This window comes from Heterocephalus glaber, unplaced genomic scaffold (assembly GCF_053883595.1).
Source record: "Heterocephalus glaber isolate CG9 unplaced genomic scaffold, H.glaber_assembly_v1.0 deba00001472, whole genome shotgun sequence".
Taxonomy (NCBI): Eukaryota; Metazoa; Chordata; class Mammalia; order Rodentia; family Bathyergidae; genus Heterocephalus; species Heterocephalus glaber.
Window position 1 is genome coordinate 88,646,098 of NW_028258315.1, and position 18,597 is coordinate 88,664,694.

The 18,597-nt window shown below is 36.2% G+C and overlaps 1 protein-coding gene across 30 annotated transcripts in view; it reads left to right on the forward strand.

Moving 5' to 3' along the window:
- The window catches only part of Erc2 (ELKS/RAB6-interacting/CAST family member 2), a 1,049,338-nt gene that overhangs the window by 443,736 nt on the left and 587,005 nt on the right, over nucleotides 1-18,597 (forward strand). For all 30 annotated transcript variants that reach the window (XM_021244028.2, XM_021244029.2, XM_021244031.2 and 27 more), the window contains one exon: nucleotides 5,357-5,524. In XM_021244028.2, the coding sequence (XP_021099687.1) occupies nucleotides 5,357-5,524 (168 nt within the window). The remainder of the gene's footprint in view (nucleotides 1-5,356; nucleotides 5,525-18,597) is intronic.

The following is an 18,597-nucleotide window of genomic DNA, read 5'->3' on the forward strand; positions in this document are numbered from 1 at the left end:
AATTCCACCTTACATATCTTTATGCACTGATTGTATCATACAGTTCTAATTCTCCTTTTTTGGGAAATGATAGTGTTCTTTGCTTTGCCAAATATTATTATTGAGTCAACTGCCAAAGTTTAAGAGAGAGAACGTCAAGGGTCCTTAAAATTATTTGGTGTTGAGTGAAGAGGCAGAGAAAGGTATTCCATATTCCCAAACATTTTAACTTTTATGTTCCTTCCTGATGTTGGAATATAATCTAAACTTAAAGGCTTTTCTGATCCTTTTAAAAATGATGTTCATTATTGAGTGAAATTAGAATATCAGTAAGGGGGACTTTAATCTGACTCATTGATACCCAGTTTGGAATGACATATTCTAATTTTTAAGACAATATATTTTCCTTGTCTGATTTTTCTTGTCTGTACATTTCTGTGCATCAGAAGGCCTGTGTGGCTGCTTGTGGTTTTCTACCATCTGGAAGTTCAAATTTGACTTTAGAAATGATGTCATACTTGCTTACTGCAAACTAGGCTAATGTTGGTTGAGAATTGGATGCAGTTCAGGTCAAAGTTTTGTATTAAAAAAAAAGCTTTGTTTCTTGATTCTAGGAGACTGTGCAAAACTCTAAAGATAGAGTGAAGGTGATTGAAGGGTATGATCCAAATTCCTTTGAGGTTAAGTACATGCTTTCCGGCATATGGAAAATAAACTCCCAAACAGAAGACCTTGGGGGGCAGAGCTTCCCTCCTGCCATGTAGAGTATGGGTGTTGCAAGTAGTGTGTTGATCACAACCATCCTTGCTCTCTGTTTCAGTCTAGGAGAAATATTCTTACTGCATAGGTTGCTTTTCATCTCTTCTGGGCTCACGAAGATGTAGCAAGGCACTGATAGATCACATATGGTAGGAAGGTGCTACAAAAATGTTCAGTGTATTATTCGTCATTACAGAATCTCTTTTTCTAAACTCTCTCTAGCACCACTCAGTTTATTTGTATTATACTTTGATTGGTGAGCATTTCCTTTTAGCTCAGATATAGACCATCCAGCTATCATAACTAGAATATGGGGCTAGTGGAAACACAGTAATATGTTTCTTCCCAGAACCCTACTAAGTAAGCCTGTATATAAATATCTATAATTGGCAATATCTGTAATTGATTGTAATCACTTCTAACTACTGTTGTAAAAGTGCTCAGCATGTCCTGCCAGTTTCTAAGGAACTCACCAAATGCTCATGCTTTATACAAAAACTAAAAATCATGTTTTGTTACCAGATATAATGAAAAACCAAAGAGAAGTAGTAGTAGGTGAAAACAACTAAACAAAGATAAAATACTTCAGAATCTGGGATGCTTAAGCTTCAGGGCACCTGACATGGATTTTCATTTAGAAAAGCAAAGATTCTCAGCATATAATTATTTCCCCCACCTTCAGAGTCCATTTATCTGTACTGCTATTAGGTGAGAAGAGATGTTTATTAGATATTTGAGGAATCCGCAGTTCTTTGTCTCTCTAATTGCAAAATATCTACCTTCCCACTTAGTGTGGCCAGGACCATCCTGTCTCCTGGGCTCCAAGCACCTGTCGTTGTCTCTTCCCATACCCACCATCTTCATCTTTTCTGGGTCAGAAACTAGAAAACCTCTCTATTCACCCACCTTCCCATCACCATTGACCTTTAGAAATAGAATTTTGCCACCCCTTGCTGGGAAAGGGTAAGCAAAGGAGATTCTCCCCCAGTAAATTCTTTAATATCATCATCCTTCCCTGAGGTAGCCTCCCAAAGACTGATTTTTCCTTCTAGCATCATAAATGGCCAGGCACTTAATTAACACTGTTTCTTCTACCCTCTTTGTTTTACAAATGGAGAAGCTGTGACTGAGGTCTGGCTGGGGGAAGTGAGGGTTATTTGTCCCTGATCCTCACACCTAGATAGAGGCAGACCTGGACCTAAGACCCATGAGTCGTCGTCGTCGTCGTCGTCGTCGTCGTCGTCGTCGTCGTCTTCTTCTTCTTCTTCTTCTTCTTCTTCTTCTTCTTCTTCTTCTTCTTCTTCTTCTTCTTCTTCTTCTTCTTCTTCTTCTTCTTCTTCTTCGTTGCTGTTTGATTTTATGTCTTCATCGTGTTTACATATCTGTTTACTTTGACTTATTATAGTATTCTTGCATTCTTTAAAAACATTTTTCTTTTTCTCTAAATTTTAATTTGCCTATAGTATAAAGGAGTAAAATATTCAACAAAAATTATTATGAGATACAGCAACCATCTACTTCCAATGGCCCCATTTCTTTTTCTCCAGAACAATTCATTTTAATTCATTTTAGTTGGCTATTTTGACTTCTCTACTTCAGGTTGTATCTCTACTACCTCCTGATTTTCTCCCATGGAGGGCAAGGATTACACTCTTTCATAATTCTGCATACCCCATTACCCTGGTGAGCCTTATTGTCCCCTACCTCCTTCATTCCCCCAGAAGGGTTATATTGAAATTTGGTTGCCAACCCTGGTTTTATTGTTGTTGTTTTGGTATTTCTACTTCATGAAAGAGATTGTTCTAAGTTGTTTATTAATCTTATGTTGTGCACTCATACACTTTTCAGTTTTATTGAAATGTAATTATTAGCTATACTGAAGTATAAATTAAACCATGTTTCACAGAGTTATTGATAAATGTATTTGCCATGTATCCCAATCAATTTAGAGAACAAAAAATTCTCTACTTGCCCTTTGCCATCAGCTCACCTCACTCCTACCACCAGCAACCATTGCTCTTTGTATCACCAAAGATTACTTTTTAAATAATTTCATAGAAATAATTATGTAGTAAGTCCTGGGTTCTTTTCACTCAACTTCCTTATGAGAATTCATCTGTGTTGTGGCCTGTATCTATAGTATATTCCTTTTTATGGCTAGATGGTATTCCACATAAATGTGCTACAGTTTTGTTTAGCCATTCACTTGCTGGTGGATGTTTGGGTTATGTCCAGTATGATCCATTATAAATAATGCTGCTATGAACATTTCTGTACACATCGTTTTGTAGACTCACTTATGATCTTACATAATTTTGATTTGTTATAATACACATAATGGATTCCAATTGATACAGGAAATAGTATGAAATATTATATCTCCCAACCTGTTAGCTGTATAATACACCAAGCTCTTGTTCTCCAAAAATCAAAGAATGAATTCTAGGAACAATGGAGGTTAAGAATAGGGAGATATTTATTGATAGGAAAGGTCCTGAAGGGCAGGAAGGGACCCGAGTGGGTAGCAGGGGACCATACTCTATAAGGGAGTTTTATAGGGTGAAACCCATATGGGTACAATGTGGGCCACAGCCATGATCATCCAGTAAAGTTAAAAGAATAGTCACTTAGGTAATGGTTGTCCAGTTGGGAAACAAGTCACTAACAAGCGTGGATGGAAAGAACAAAGATTCTCCTAGGAAGTGGTGGGTCCAGAGGTCTCTGGTCACCCACTGGGGTGGCTGATGTCTAGCTAGGCTTCATTAGGCCCAAGTGTTTGTCCTTTGAGGAAGTATGTAGGTCTGGTCATCTTGTCTTTATCTTGAGGACTAGTTTCCAACTGATATGTCTCTGGCCCGCAGCTGTGGTGTATTTCAACTTTCTCTCAACTCTCTCAAGGACCTAACCCTACCTGACTGCCTGTAATATTCCTACCTAACTCATGTGTCGCTAATACTACCTCACATCAAAAGAACTAATTGCAAGTTGTTTCATGTGTCACTTCCCAAAGAGACCAGGATGAATCATTAGAGATGATTCTAACTCTGACTTTATGACCTTTGCATAAGATCACATGGTGTCTTTAATGATCCAGAGGAAATAAATCATGGTAGTTATCTTAGACCATTTGATTTACTATAACAAAATGTCTACCTTAGATCACTTGTCGACACCAGACACCTATCTCTTACAGTTCCAGAGGTGGCAAAGTTCAAGATCAATGTGCCAGCAGATTCAGTGCCTGGCAAGGACCTGCTCTCAGCTTCATAGATGGTGCCTTCTCCCTGTATTCTCACCTGGTGGAAGAGGCTAAAGAGCTCCCTTGGACCTCTTTTGTAAGGGAAATAATACCATTGATGAAGAATCTGCCCCCATGACCTAATTACCTCCCAACAGCCCCACTCCTGAATATTATGACATTGGAGATTAAATTTCAATATAAGAATTTGGGAATGACACAAAAATTCAGATGATGGCAGTGCTACCTGTGGAAACAGCAGCACAATAATTTTGACAAAGGGTTCTAGTCATTTAAAAAATATCCAATTAAAAAAGCAAATTCCTTGGCAGCAATATATTAGATAGCATTTTTTCAGGTGACAGTATTCTCTATGGAAACCTCATAGCCTGTTAACTAATAATAATTAAGGTCAGTAACCCTTCACATAAATTGTTCAATTGTTTTAAAAACTATAATAGTGTGCATTTATAAACATGGATCCAAATACAGTGTTACAGATCAATAAAGTAAAACTTAAATAAGACTATATAGGATTAACTTTAAAGTGTTCATTTAATGGTTTTCATATTCTTTGTGTTGTTTCATTTTTCTTCCACCACAGTGATTTTTCCTTTTTATCTAATCTAGTCTGAGTAGTCTAAAAATGAAACTTTCTTTATACATGATATTCAGAATTTTTAAAAAAACCTCTTAGTTATCTATCAATAATAAAATTTGAAAAGCAAGAATTGTGATTTTGTAATTTTTTAATATAATTTTCTAATTTTTGAGCTCTGGTAGAAATAGTAATTTTTTTGGTACACTTTGTCTTTTTTAAAAAGTATTTGGAAAATGGCCTTCCATATACATAACTGGAGAATGGGTGTTTTGTTTCCACATCAGTTTCTTCTTCAGCAGCACTAACTTCCTCTTGGCAGTATGTATTTTTCTAATTCAGCCCCTTTTCTCTATATGTCAATCTTGTTCTCCCAGATAGTTGTTGTATCCTCCATATTCCTAGCGGATGCTGCAAAGCATGAGCAGTGTTTTGCCCTCCCTGGGCTCTCAGAGGCAGAGTATTTATTAGTGTGCTTTGTTTCTCAGCCTAAATGAACATACCATTTCCTGTAAGTGGGGAAACGAACACAGGATCAAACTCTTACTTCATAATGTCTTATTTCATAGACACTTTATATTCTAAAAAAGCATCACTGTTCAGACATGCACACAACAGGACTCTAAAGTAGTCATAGACGATTAAAATATGTGGCATTAAGGTGCCTGTGAGCAGTGGTTTGATCATGCTGTACTCAGGAGCCGTATGCTACAATAGTGCTTCCAAAGGTTACTAATAGCATCGTTGTAAATCAAAACCTTCTTTCTTTTTCCTGATTTCAGGTAGATGCACTGAGATTACGACTGGAAGAGAAGGAATCTTTTCTCAATAAAAAAACAAAACAGCTGCAGGACCTCACAGAAGAGAAGGGTACACTGGCTGGAGAGATTCGGGACATGAAAGATATGTTAGAAGTGAAGGAAAGAAAAATCAATGTTCTTCAGAAAAAGGTGAGTAACTGCCATAAGTTATGAATTTGTATTATCCATGTTTTATAATTCTAGGGCTATTTTGAATATATGGAAAATGAGTTATTTATTAGGAGGTTAGATTAGGAAGTATAAACTTTTTATTTACTGGTATTTAACATACTGATAGTTGTATTATATCACAGTTAGTGTGGCCTGATAAATTTTCAATTTGATTACTTAATAACTAAATATGGTGATTTTTTTTTTAACTTGCAAGCTTAAGTACAAATAGAAGCAATTGTATAAATTTAGAAGTAAATCTAAAATGATTAGGTTGGGAAGCTCAGTAATAGATTAGGCGTTCAGCATGCACAAGGCTCTGGGTATAATTTTCAGCACTGGAAAAAAAAGGATGAATAAAAAGTCCCAAGAGTTAGTATTCTTTTTTCCTTACTGAGAGGTGAGGCAATGTACTTTTGAGTCTTTAAATATACTTTAGAAACATTTTAAAGTTGCATAAACTTTGGTGGAGTCTTTTCTGCCTGTCAGTTCCTGGTGCTATAACAAAACACATGAGGCTAGTAATTTATAAAGAATAAAAATTTACACTGTGCAAGCACAAGGACCCGAGTTCAATCCCCAGTACCAAAAGAAAAAAAAGAATAAAAATTTATTTTTCCCATTCCTCTCCCCTCCCTTCAACCTTTCTTCTCTTCCCCATTTACAAAGCTTTGTTTCCATTTTTTTCCTTTCCATTCTCTCTTTTTAAATGATTTTTCCCTTTCTTCCCTTTCCCCCTCCCTTCCCATTTGAACATGTTCTTCGTACTTTCCAATATCTATCTCCTGTTATGCTCCTTATTTACCCTTTGGGTTTCTCATACAAGAGAAAAATGCAATATTTAAACTTGTGTGTCTTATTTACTTCACTTAAAATCATGGTCTCAAGGTGTATCCATTTACAGTGGGCCCTCTGTTCATGAACTTTATTTGTTCTACAATTTTGGAAAAGATGGCCACATTTGTGTTTGTGTGAGAAAGATGGCTGCAGTTGTATTTGTCACTGATGCAGAGTTTGCAAACAAAAACAGAATTTTGGTTCTGTATGTGAACTATATTGCAAACAGAAGTGTTTGTGAACTGAGGTACCATTGTACCTACAAATTTCTCAAGTTATCCTTCTTTGTGTGACAGTGTTACTCTGTTGTAGATAAATACCACATTTTATCTATTCATCTGGTGATGGGCATATGGGCTGTTTTTAAGATTTAGCTATTATAAGTTGTGCTGCTATAAATGTGGGTATGCATGTATCACTATAGTATGTTTTTAACTTGAGTGGGAAGATACCAAGAAGGAGCACAGCTGGGTCAAAAGGAATCTGTAGTTTTAGATTTTGAGGGATGTTCATACTGATTTCCAGAGTGGTTGCACCAATTTACACTCCCACCAACAATGGAGAATGGTTCCTTTTTCCACGCAGCCTCACCATCATTTGTTATTGATTGTGCTCTTGATAATAGCCAGTCTTTTTGGAGTGAGATGGAATCTCAGTGTTGTTTTAATTTGCATCTCTCAAATGACCAGTGATGTTAAACATTTTTTCATATGCTTATTTGCTGTTTGTATTTCTTCATCTGAGAAGTGTCTATTCATTGCAGATACCCATTTTTTGTATTGGATCTTTAAATTTGGGGGGGTCTTTTTTAAAGATCTTCATATTTTCTAAATGTTAGGCCTTTGTCTAAGGAGTAACTGGTAAAAATTTTTTCCCATTCTATTGGTCATCTCTTCATTCTGTTGGTGGTTTCTTTTGCTGTGCAAAAGCTTTTTAATTTTATGTGATTTCAGTTATTGATTCTTTGTAGTATTTCCTGTGTGATCAGGGTTTTGTTCATAAAGTCTCCTTACACTTATGTCTTCAAGAGTTTTACCTATTCTGTTTTCCAGCAGATTAAGTGTTTTTGTTTTTATATTTAGATTTGATCCACTTCAGTTTTAGTTAGTACATGATGAGAAATATGGGTCTCGGTTCAATCTTCAGTATGTGGAAAGCCACATCATTAAAGAGGCTATCTTTCTTCCAGTGAAGGTGTTTGGCCCCTTTGGCAAAGATAAGGTAACTGAGTGTGCTTGGAGTTGTTTCTGCATTTCTATTCTGTCCTATTGATTGTGGAGTCTGGTTATTTTTTGTTTGTTTGTTTTGCCAGTACCATGCTCTTTTTATCACAGTAGCTTTGTAGGATAACTTCGAAAGGGGGATTGTGATGTCCCCTGCCTTACCCTTGAACATAGATGCAAAATTCCTCAGTAAGATACTGACAAACAGAATGCAACAAATCATCATGGTTATATACCATGACCAAGTAGGATTCATCCCAGGGATGCAGAGAATGTTCAACGTATGACATCCAAACAAACCAACAGCCAGCTTCACACTAAATGGTCAAAAACTGAAAACTTTCACTGTAAAATCAGGAACAAGACAAGGATGCCCATTATCACCAGTCCTATTCAATGTTCTGGAAATGTTAGCCAGAGAAATTAGACAAGAGAAAGAAATAAAAAGAATATGGATAGGAAAGGAAGTCGTTAAATTATCATTATGTCATGATGATATGATACTCTACATAGAAGACCCCAAAAACTCCACCAAAAGACTTCTAGAATTAATAATCAGATTTGGCAGCATAGCAGGATACAAAATCACCACTGAAAAGTTAATAGAATTCCTTTATACAAATAACAACTTCACTGAGAGAGAAATTAGGAAAACAATACCTTTCTCAGTAGCATCAAGAAAAATGAAATACTTAAGAATCAGTCTAATGAAGGAAGTAAAAGACCTGTAGATGGAAAACTACAGTACTCTGAAAAAGGAAATCAAAGAGAATATCAGAAAACAAAATGACATTTCCTGTTCTTGGATAGGAAGAAGCAATATAGTGAAAATGGCCATATTTCCAAAACTGGTGTACACATTCAATGCAATTCCAATCAAAATGCCAATAGCATATCTCACAGAACTAGAGAAAACAAACCCAGAATTTATATGGAACCAGAAGAGACCTAAAATAGCAAAAACAATTCTGGGCCTCCTTTTCCTTTTCACCCCAGTTTTTACTGTGATGGCACCAGGTGTGAGAATGTGTTGAGGAAAAACATCCCAATTATTCCTTTGCAGGTGTTGAGACTAAATACAGTGGTACCTCTGTCCATGAGCTTAATTCTTTCCACAATTCTGGTCACAAATTGAATTAGAGGAGAACTGAATCCAATTTCTTTATAAGGCCAACATTGAATCTAATCATTGAATTTGATTCAGTTCTCATCCAATTCAATTTGCAACCAGAGTCATGGAAAGAATTAAGTTTGTCACCTGAGATACCACTGTAGCCTCATTCTTGAGGAATAAAAGACAATCATTTTTCAATAAGATTTTGAGAAGGAGCTTTCAGTGCGTAAGTGAAAGAGGATTATTTTTGCTGATGAGAATATTTTGCTAATCTTTAAACTTTTTCTCACAGACAAATGCAAAGGTTTGTGAACCAGTTTGAAAGTTCCAGGGCAAAGCCAGTCAGTTATATATTTTGGTTCCTTGGGACAATGTGATGGTGATCTCAAGTTTTTAAAGCATGTATAAAACAGATTTGGCAGTGTTTCTTGTGTATTTGGAGAGGTTGCTCAGCTTCAAGGTTTTTAAACCAAGCATTACTGACACATTTGTGGAGGAAATATAACATCTAACAACATAGTGAAAGGACAGGAGCTCTATTATACTTTCAATGTGAAAGAGAAATAATCTCCAAAAAAGTAATGTGCACAATCCAGAACTGATTCAAAATGTGGAAATAACACAGAAGCCAATGTGCCAAAGGAATTCTGGCTTTGGGGCTAGAGATTCCTTGGAGTTTTAATCACATTAATCATAATTGGCTGTTTTAGGGCAGGTCTGGATTGGAACAGCATAAACTTTACATTAGGATGTATTGGCATGGAAGAATGATAAGCTCATTTCAAATATCAGAGGTACAAGCTTGGAAACAGCCCAAGTGCCCATCAACTGGAAACTGGATAAAGAAGATGTGGTTTTTTTAATAAAATGGAGTACTACTCAGCCATAAAGAACGAGAAACTACAGTCATTTATAGCTAAATGGATGCGTATTGAGGCAATACTCTTAAGTGAAATAAATAGGACACACGTGTAAATATCAAATAGTTTCTCTAGTGTGAGAAACTGAAAGTGTAAATAAGGATTAAAAGGATTAATAACTAATAATTGATACTTTGAAATAGGAAAAGGTCCAAAGGGGTAGGGGTGGTGGGAGGGGATGGGGAAAGGAAAGAATGGAAAGGAAAAATTATGAGAAAAGAACAAAAATGGAAATGAAGTCTATGTAAATAGGGAAGGGTGGAGGGGTGAAGGGCGCACAGGTAATGAGGAAAAAATAAGAACCAAGATACATCATGTACAGGTACAAGCATCCAATGATAAATGTAAACATATTGTATACCTAAAATGTACCAATAAAAGAATTTAAACAAAAAAAAATATCAGAGGTACAGTATTACTTTGTTGGCATCCCACCTCATGTTTTGATGCCAGTGGAAATGAGTATGCTCTGTTCTTAGCCACATCTACCCTGGAAAAGCTAGCCTTGCACCTTATATCTGTCAGATTTGCCTTCCGAGGCCTGAGTTTGCCAAGTCTTGTGTGTTCCATAACCATGTATGAACACATGAACATGATTCTCTACATATTTTGTCACTTGAGAAAGGAAATGAAACTGAATAAAGAGAACCCTAGGTGGCAAGACATCTCGGATCAACCTTTTCTAATAAGACAGAGATCTTTCATAATGAATTTTAGATCCTAATGCCGTATTTTTTGCATACATCATAATACCAAGATATGGAGATTTTCAATAAAGGACAGAAATATTCATATATGCGAAATATTCAGTGGACTTTTCTCTTCTTCCTTTGATACCAAAGTCAAAAGAGCAGTTAGTTTTCATGCTATCATCACAGCATTCTGTTCCTACACTTGAATTCAAAGTTGAATTAAAACTTCAACTGATAGAGTGATGCCTATTGAGTTTTTGTAAGAAATGTCATAGAAACTTGATACCATTGGGCATCTGAAAAGTATATACTGCCTATGATTTTAGGACATGGTTGCATTATTTGAACCAGATCAAATTCAGACTGTTCTGCAGCACATAGATTCTTACAGCATAAACTTGCTACTCAGAACTTTTTAAAAAGCTATTAAAATTGGACAAAAATTTTATCTCCATTTCCATCTACATCTTAGTCCCATGAGCAATGCAAATGTATAGAGCACAGGTACTTTATTTACTGTGGATAGTAAAACAGATGATGACCTCTCTGGAAGCCAGGTTCACTAGCTGCCTACTGAACTTTGTGGATTGGCCTGTAAGTTTGAAAAGGGAGGTAGGTGAGAGTGAATGGAGTTGGCCCTTGGGATTGTGGTGTATGGATGTGATCTTTTCAGCAGTATTCTACCTATTTGGAAATATTCTGAATCATGATAAGCTCAAGGGTAAGGATGCTGTGAAGTACATACGTATGTTGGCATACTGGATTTTATCATGAGGTTTATTTTTTTTAATGTAATACTTAAAAAGACATTTGCAGAACATAGAGGTTTCCACATTTGTATAAAATCGAGCTCTTTCTCAGTGTTTAAACATCTAGTTGAGCTTTTATATTTGTTATTGCCATCGTCCTAATTTTTTGAACATGTGCAAACTCATATTCATTTCACATTTACTGAGTGTTTCCTATGTGTCAGTCAGTCACTATTCTAGATTCTGGCATATCAAAAAGAAATAAGACATTCTGCATTTCTGAAAAAGCTGAGAGTTTGGTTGAGGAGATCAGCATGGATAATCCTAAATATAGGTGCAGTTGAGAGCAATACATGGCATGTTACCAGAAGCAAACCACTTGACAGATACATAGAGCAGAATCCACTTCTAACTACTGGAAGCAAAAAGAAATTCATTGTAAAACTATCCAAAGCCCTAATATCTTGCCTGTAGAATCCAAACGGGGGATGATCAAGAATGAGAATAGCTCTAATGCAACTGGGAGAAGGCAAATGCCACCATCATCTCATAACTCAGTGTGTGGTCCGGTGCCTCCTTTGCTGACAGCTGCCTTCTTCTCCCTTTGACAGTTACACAATCAGTCGAGAGTCAAAGTCCTGAGACCAAGCTTCACATTTGACACAAGTGCTTCTCATTGGCAGGATCTAACCAGACCCTTCCTCCAAAGGAATCTGGGAAGTGTGGTTCCCAGATTTACCTTTGAGCTTTCTGCTCAGTTCTTGTGTCACTTACTTGAGGAAGGCTTTGCTGACATGTCTAGCAGAAGTTTTATACTCATAAAGAAGTATTTTTTGGCTCAGTACATAATTCTGCATCCCCTTTGGTAAATGTTGGCTTCTTTCACAGGGCTCAGATGATTGTAAGTGCCCAGCCTTGATCATCAAGTTACCTACAGCTTCTTGGTAAATTCTTGATGTGTGCTGACCCTCAGTCCAAATGAACTCCGCTCACTTTTTTTTTTTTTTTTTTTTTTTTTTTGGTGCCGGGGATCGAACTCGGGTCCTTGCCCTTGCACAGCAGGCGGCGAAACCACTGAGATGAATACCTGGCCTGAACTCTGCTAACTTTCAATGAATGAGAACTTGGGAGCAGAGAAATTGCTTTGAGATCTACTTCTGATCCAAGAATATTGTTAACTGTGAGGAGAGTCATTTTCCCCAGTGAAATTTCAGAACCATTTGCTTCTCCTAGTACCATCTCATGAATAATAAAACTCAGAAGAGGAAATGATTATTGCTGTACCCACACTTATTACCTCTGGCCTTAGTTCCATTATCCATGGAAAGTAAAAAGTAATGAAGTCTTGAATAAGGGAGTTTGACTACTCTTCATTTTCTTTTTAAAATAAAAACAAAATGGAGTATTTGTAGAGAACATTTTCTTCTTCTACAAAGAAAATGAATGGTTCCTTCTCTAGTTTTTCTGACTGACTGCATTGTTAGTGGTGTAGTATTTCATGAGAGCAATGGAATGAAATTTATAATTATGTATGGCTTTTTCCTAGTTATGACAGTGTACATTGTAATTTTTATAATAAAATGATTGCCTACTATTTTATTGAGCCCTTACTATATATCAGACACTACTGTAAGGGCTTTCCCTCCTTAACATATATATTCTCATAACAAACCAGTGACCTTTAGGTGCTATCATGATCTCCATTTTAAAAAGAGAGGTGATGGTTTTAGAGAGTTGCTTGCAAGAAAGTGATGGAGCTATTATTAACCATGACACTATTCTGGCATTTTTCAAATTTATGGTCCTGCCTTCCTTATAGCTAAACTATAGTTTGAATAATTTTCTTTAGTTTAATATATAAGACACTATTTTTAATACCAAACCAGCCAACTGAGATGCAGCCACCAAATGATAAGAAAACCAATTAAAAATAAGTTTACAAATAGACAACCTGTTGGATGTGGTGACATGTGTCTATAATCCCATCTACTGAAAACCATCATAAATTCAAGGCCAGCCCAGGCAACTTAGCAAGATCCTATGTCAAAATAAAATGAAAAGGGCTGGGGATATAGCTCAGTTGTAGAGTACTTGCCTAGCATGCACAAACAACCCTGGGTACCATCTCTACTAATTAAAAAATTTAATTAAATACAACAGCATGTCTGGATTTAAGAGTGTATACAAAGCTGTATGTAGAAAAAGGAAAATAAAAATTGTGACAGCCTTCAATTCTATTTATTTTTCTTCTGTGAGAATCTACTATTCTAAGCTATTAGATTGTTTTTTTGGTTAGGTTTTAAAAGATCACATTGATTTTTTTGCTCTGATGACTTTTACTTTCCTTTGATTGTTGGTTGTTAAAGGACTTAATCTCAAAAGATGATTTGAGACATTTAAGTAGGTTTCCTGGACCAGTCACAGATAAGCTTGTGAATTGAGAGCCTTCTGGCTAAGTCCCAGGAGGAAGCAGACAAGGAAGCTCTTGCATGTTGCAGTGAACTGTTCATCTCAGATCTGACCTCCTTGATACAGATGAGGTCACATTGCATCGGAAGTCAGGAACCAGGCTGGCACCCAGCAGTTATCAACTGGGCTATTTTACTACCCTTGTCCCTGCCTTTGGGTCATATGAACAAGTTTTAGTTTCCACTGGGGGTATTGCTACAACCATGTGGTAATAGCAGTACTACTTATGCTTAGAAAATACTTATGCAGAAAAACCTTTGTCCATGGGAGTCTTTCTCATTTTTGTGTATGGACTACCCTACTCACTCTGGCTGCAGTATTTCTTAAAAAGGTTTTTAAGTAGTGTTACAGACATTTTGCTGCACTCTCAGTGTTGCCTTGGTTGATATGTTTATAATTTTTTTCTGTACATTTTCTGTGGCATCACTTTAGGGAGTTTATACAGATGACTGTCTTGTGGATGTATGTGTGTGCATATGAGCTTAGATAACATTTGAACTATTACTATTACTTTCTGCTTTATAATTATTACATCTAAATATCCACTTATAATGAATGTATGTGGCACTCTTGAACTATTAAAATTAATAGAATTATCAAAACGTACACCCACACTGGTCATGATGTCAGCTAATTTGGAGAGGGTGTGGTACAGGGGACATATAATAGTAATAAAGCACCTCATTTAGAACAGCAGTGGACCACTCAGCAGGCATTGTCCAGCTTCAATTTCTGTGGCTAAATGCTAGCATTCCAGTCATTTGGAAATGTCATTAAGACTAAATGGACTTTATTTTATCTGCCTTTAGGCTGAAAGCTTGATTTCTTTCTAACTTCACATGAAGTATATTTTTCATATGTTTTGTGATAAGATAAAATTATTTTTACAATGTGAAAAATGTGGATATCACTAATATCGTGCTTAAATACTTAGAGTTGAAAAAATATTGTCTAAGTTAGTGTTTGTGATTTTCCAACTTTCTTTTTTGAACAGCATCTTCCTTGGTCTAGAAAATATAAGAGAAAAGCTAACAATATATAAGTTCTCTGTATGTATTCATCATGACATGACAGTGATGGCTAGGGCTCTTATGCCAATTAAATTCCATGGACAAATAATCACCATGAGTGCATGACTTACACTCTTGGCTGGTATTAGTTTCCCCAATGTTGGTGATGACCTGGGGGGAAAAATCATGATGACTTTAACCAGTTGATCCTATTGGTCAGAAATTCATGTTGTCCCAAGGAAGTGATATTTCAAGAGTCAGTTGTATGTGGCTTCTGTCTCATGAGCAAAGTTAGCACTTCCTTGGTAAACCTAAGCTTCTTTGCAAAGTGGTGAACCCACCAGTTTCCTTTATGTGCTCTACTTTGCTTTTCTTCTAAAGGTTTTAGAATTGCCCTTCTCTTAGAGATGACACAGATGAAATGGCACTTTGTTGTCAGATAAACTAAAACTAGAAAAATTCACCATCTGATGTAGCAGGTAAAGAGATTTAGGGAAGCATACTCATTTATTTATTCATTTATTCAGCATGTTCAGGAACTGTATTTAGTTAGCTGCATCTTTTTCCCCCAGACCCTACTGAATACAACCCAGTATCATTTGATTTTAAAAGACACATACAAGTAAATGTGGATAGGAGCCAAAGTAAGGACAGAATTTCAGATATAGAAGATAGGATTGCAATTAGTGAGTGATGAGGAAAAGAAAAATTTCTTAAAAATAGTAAGGGACCACAAGAGATCAATCTAGTAGCTGCTAGACAATACAAAGAAGAATAACATAAGACTGATCGGAGTCGATGAAGAAACAGGAGAGAGTGCAGATGACATAAAAATACTGTTCACAGAAGTAATGGCAGAAAACTTCCCAAATAGGAGAAAAGAACTTGACATAAAAATGAGTGAGACATACAGGACTCCCAACTGGCCATGATAAAAAAAAAATCTATACATAGGTATACAATAGTTAAGATTCCAGAAACCCAACAGAAGAACAAAATTCTATAAGCAGTTAAAGAAACAAATCACATACAAAGGAAAGCCCATCAGAATCACAGCAGACTTCTCAATGCAAACCCTCAAGGCAAGAAGACCTTGGAGTGACATATTCCAAGCCCTAAAGGAAAACAGCCTCCAACCCAGATTGATGTACCCTGCAAAACTATCTTTCAAAATTGATGGAGAAATAAGATACTTTCATAACAAAGAGCACCTGAGGAACTTCATGAATAACAAAGCGGCACTCCAAAAAATTTTAAATGATATCTTAGGAAAAGACAATGAGGATCACAACCCAGGAAGCACAGCAGAATGAATCCATTGGGCATGACAAGAAATTAAACGCAAAGGGGGAGAATCCAACAAAAAGCAAAAGTCACAACAAGTATAAGTCAATATGTATCAGTTATAACCATCAATGTTAACGGTCTCAATTCAACAATCAAAAGAAATAGACTGGCAGAATGGGTCAAGAAACAAAATCCAACAATATGCTGCATACAAGAAACAAACTCAATTCAAAAGAAACTCATAGACTGAAAGTTAAAAGGTGGAAAACAATACTGCATGCAACAGGAACCCCAAAAAAGGCAGGAGTAGGTATCCTCTTGCCAGCTGAAATAGATTTCAAACCAGCGCTTTTTAAGAGAGACAAAGAAGGGCACTACATTCTTGTGAAAAGGAAAATCCAAGAGGAAGACATGACAGTCATAAATATATATGCATCAAACACTACTGTACCCAACTATATAAAACAAATATTAGTGGACATGAAAAAATCAAATAAGCACTAATACAATAGTAGTGGGGGACCTCAGTACCCCACTATCACTAGTAGATCAACTAGACCAAAAATTAACAACAAAATACTAGAACTCAATCGAATTCATGAACAAATGAAATTAACATGTTTATAGAGTCTTCAATCTCACAAAATCAGAATACGCATTCTTTTCAGCTGCACACAGGTCATTCTCCAAAATAGACCACATACTCACTCATAGAACATGTTGAAGTAAGTGCAAAGGAATTGAAGTTATAGCCTGTATATTATCTGATCATAGTGTGATGAAATTGGAGATCAATAGCAAAAGAAACTGCAAGAATTGAACAACACACTGCTGAATAACCAATGGGTCATAGAGAAAATTAAAGAAGAAATCAGAAGTTCCTACAATTAAATGACAATGTTAATACAACATATCAGAATCTCTGGGACATGATGAAAGCAGTCTTATGAGGGAAATTCATAGCAGTGAATACTCATATTAGGAAAACAGAGCAAGTTCAATTACACAACCTGATGCTGAATCTCAATCTCCTAGAAAAAGAAGAGCAGGACAAACCCAAAGCTCATAAAAGGGAGAAAATTATAAAGATCAGAGCAGAAATCTATGCAATGGAGACTAAGAGAATGATACAAAAAATCAGTGAAGCCAAGGGTTGGTTCTTCGAAAGAATAAAGACAATTGACAAATCTTTAGCCAAAAAAGGAAAAAGGCGCAAATCCATGCAATTAGGAATGAAAAGGGTGAAATTACAATGGACCCAGCAGAAATTCAGAGGATCACCAATACCTACTTCAAGAAACTATATGCCAATAAGATGTAAAACACAGAAGAAATGGACAGATTCCTAGATACATATGAATTAGCAAAGTTGAATGAGAAGACCTAAAAATTCTAAACAATCCAATATCAATCAATGACATTGGAAACATAATTTAAAACTTTCCAACTAAGCAAAGGCCAGGCCCTGATGACTTCACTCCTGAATTCTATAAGATATTTAGAAATGAACTACTGCCACTACTGTTTAAACGCTGCAATGAAATTGAAAGGGAACCAATATTCCCAAATTTATTCCGGGAAGCGGAAGCAAGCATCACCTTGATCCCCAAAGCAGACAAAGACCCAACTGAAAAAAGAGCACTATAGGCCAATCTCACTAATGAACATAGATATAAATATCTTTAATAAGATACTGGCAAATAAAATGCAGAAGATCGTCAAGAAGATCATACACCCTGACCAAGTGGGGTTCATCCCAGGGATGCAGGGATGGTTCAACATACTCAAATCAATAAATGTAATACACTATATTAATAGAGCCAAGAACAAAAACCATTTGATCATCTCAATAGATGCAAAAAAGCATTTGACAAAATCCAACATGCATTTATGATAAAAACCCTACAAAAAATTGGAATAGATGGTCTCTACCTCAATCTGATAAAAGCCATCTGTGAAAAGCCAACAGCCAATATCATACTAAATGGTCAAAAACTGAAATCCTTCACACTAAAATCAGGAATAAAACAAGGATGTCCACTATCACCACTCCTGTTTAATATAGTTTTGGAAACATTAGTCATGGCAATTAGAAAAGAGAAAGAAATAAAAGGAATAAAAATAGGAAATGCAGAAGTCAAGTTGTCATTATTTGCAGATGATATCATACTCTATATAGAAGACCCCAAGAACTCCACCAAAAGTCTTCTAGACTTAATAACCAAATTCAGTCAAGTAGCTGGTTACAAGGTCAACACACAAAAATCAATAGCTTTCCTCTACACTAACAACAGACTCAGTGAGAGAGAAGTGGTGCAAACAATTCCTTTCACAACAGGATCCAAAAAAATTGGAATACCTAGGAATCAACCTAATAAAAGAAACCGAAGACCTCTACTCTGAAAAGTATAGCACTCTGAAAAGAGAGATTGAAGATGATATCAGAAAATGGAAAGACATCCCTTGCTCCTGGGTAGGAGAACCAACATAGTGAAAATGGCCATACTTCCAAAACTGCTATATCGACTCAATACAATACCAATTAAAATTCCAGCAGCATAGCTTATAGACCTTGAGAAAACAATCCAAAAAATTCACTTGGCACAAAAAGAGACCTAGAATAACAAAAGCAATTCTAGGCAATAAAGGCAAGGTAGGGGGTATCACAATCCCCAACTTGAAAGTATACTAAGAAGCTACTGTGATAAAAACAGCATGGTACTGGCAAAGAAATAGACCTGAGGACCAGTG